Source organism: Propithecus coquereli, unplaced genomic scaffold (assembly GCF_000956105.1).
Source record: "Propithecus coquereli isolate 6110/MARCELLA unplaced genomic scaffold, Pcoq_1.0 Scaffold191, whole genome shotgun sequence".
In the NCBI taxonomy this organism is placed as follows: Eukaryota; Metazoa; Chordata; class Mammalia; order Primates; family Indriidae; genus Propithecus; species Propithecus coquereli.
The window spans coordinates 37949-39588 of NW_012143968.1; the positions used below are offsets into that span (position 1 = coordinate 37949).

Here is a 1640-nt window from a genome sequence, read left to right on the forward strand (position 1 = left end):
AAAAGTCACAAAACAACAAATGCTGGCATGGATACAGGAGATAGGAACACTCTTACACTGCTGGTGGGACTGCAAATTAGTACAACCTCTGTGGAAAGTAATTTGGAGATACCTCAAAGAACTAAAAACAGAAATACCATTTAATCCAGCAATCCCACTACTAGTAGGCGTCTACCCAAATGAAACTCTTAATATATTAATAAAACTTCTCAAATCTTTCTCTCCTATCAAATCATGAAAATTATTCTTTGTGTTATGGGCTATATTTAAGTGGAAGATGAGGACTCAATACAAAAGGTGACACCTAATGTCTCTGCTTACTACTTGGAGATTTCCATTGATAAAATTATGATAGCATATCATAGAACAATGAATCAATTTCTCAAAAGTAGCTTAAATTCTCTGAAAAATCACCTGAAATTTGTCTTTAAGGAGATGCTTGCAAAGACAGATAAAACACATAAACAAAAATTTTGACATTGATAAAAATAAACCTTTACTCACATTTGTTATAATGAAATAAGACTGGAAATTTTATTTAAAATACACATAACTGCTTGATATTAGAAGCAGCTCTTTATCAAACTAATTTTTCTTTAGAAAGACCAAACTAGATATTTTATTTTTACATGTAAAAATGTTTCTAGGAATATAAAACATTAAATGTACACATTGCTTTTTAGTATCAAAAGGATTAAAAGATTTTTCTGGGAGCATGAATAATTTAGGGGTTATAAAGAAGATATAAATTTGCTAATTTTCCTTATATTGTCATTGTATCCAGAATTTAGTAATAAAGGGAGTCCAATCTTATTCATTAATTCTTTCAATATTTGTGAACTAAGCCTCAGTACCCACTGCTGTTGCTGATACTGGGAATTCAAAGGTCTATGATGAGACATCCAACCTAAATAGACTCATAAATATCTAAAAGTTTTAAATATAGAATATCAAAAGTGAAATCATAGAGGTAAATCACAAGGTAAATCTAGGGAATATGAGGAATCTATTCAACTTATTTGCTAGAACTCAAACAATTTGAAGATGATATATTTTTGTTCTGGGCTTCATTAGACATAGTATTGTAAGGAACCTATAATTGATTCATTCCAAAAAATATTTCTAGAAAACTAATGTTCTGAATTATGTTTAGACAAAACTGGAAGGAATCTATTTCAGAGAAAGATTGATCAAATAAAAAATTTTTCTTCACCTCTGAAAATTATAAGAGGATTTGTAGCTTTGTTTTTATTGTATCATTCAAATAAATGTATTATTGTTTTAAAATCAACACAGAACTTTTTATGTGAAAAACTAATACTGCTTAAGGAAGATCCCATTGTTGGTTTTGTTATGGAAATTTATGTTTTTGTAAGTAACAATTTTGAAGAATGTCAGGAATAAAAGATGTCAGGATTATTGCCAAGTTTACATTTGTCTCCTCGATTTCTCAACTAAAATTGATTTGCACATCAAAACTCCACATTTAGGTTTGTTTCATTCATTTTTGTAGCTCATTTTTGAAGGTATTCGAGGTCCTGGCATAGAAGGTGACATTGCCATTGATGATGTATCAATTGCAGAAGGAGAATGTGCAAAACAAGACCTGACGACTAAGAGTAAGTGTCTTCTTGGGATTG

General features: G+C 30.0%; 1 protein-coding gene across 1 annotated transcript in view; it reads left to right on the plus strand.

Moving 5' to 3' along the window:
* Positions 1-1640, plus strand: part of MDGA2 (MAM domain containing glycosylphosphatidylinositol anchor 2) — a 27935-nt gene that overhangs the window by 23102 nt on the left and 3193 nt on the right. The window contains exon 2 of the mRNA XM_012642957.1: positions 1514-1619. Within this exon, the coding sequence (XP_012498411.1) occupies positions 1514-1619 (106 nt within the window). The remainder of the gene's footprint in view (positions 1-1513; positions 1620-1640) is intronic.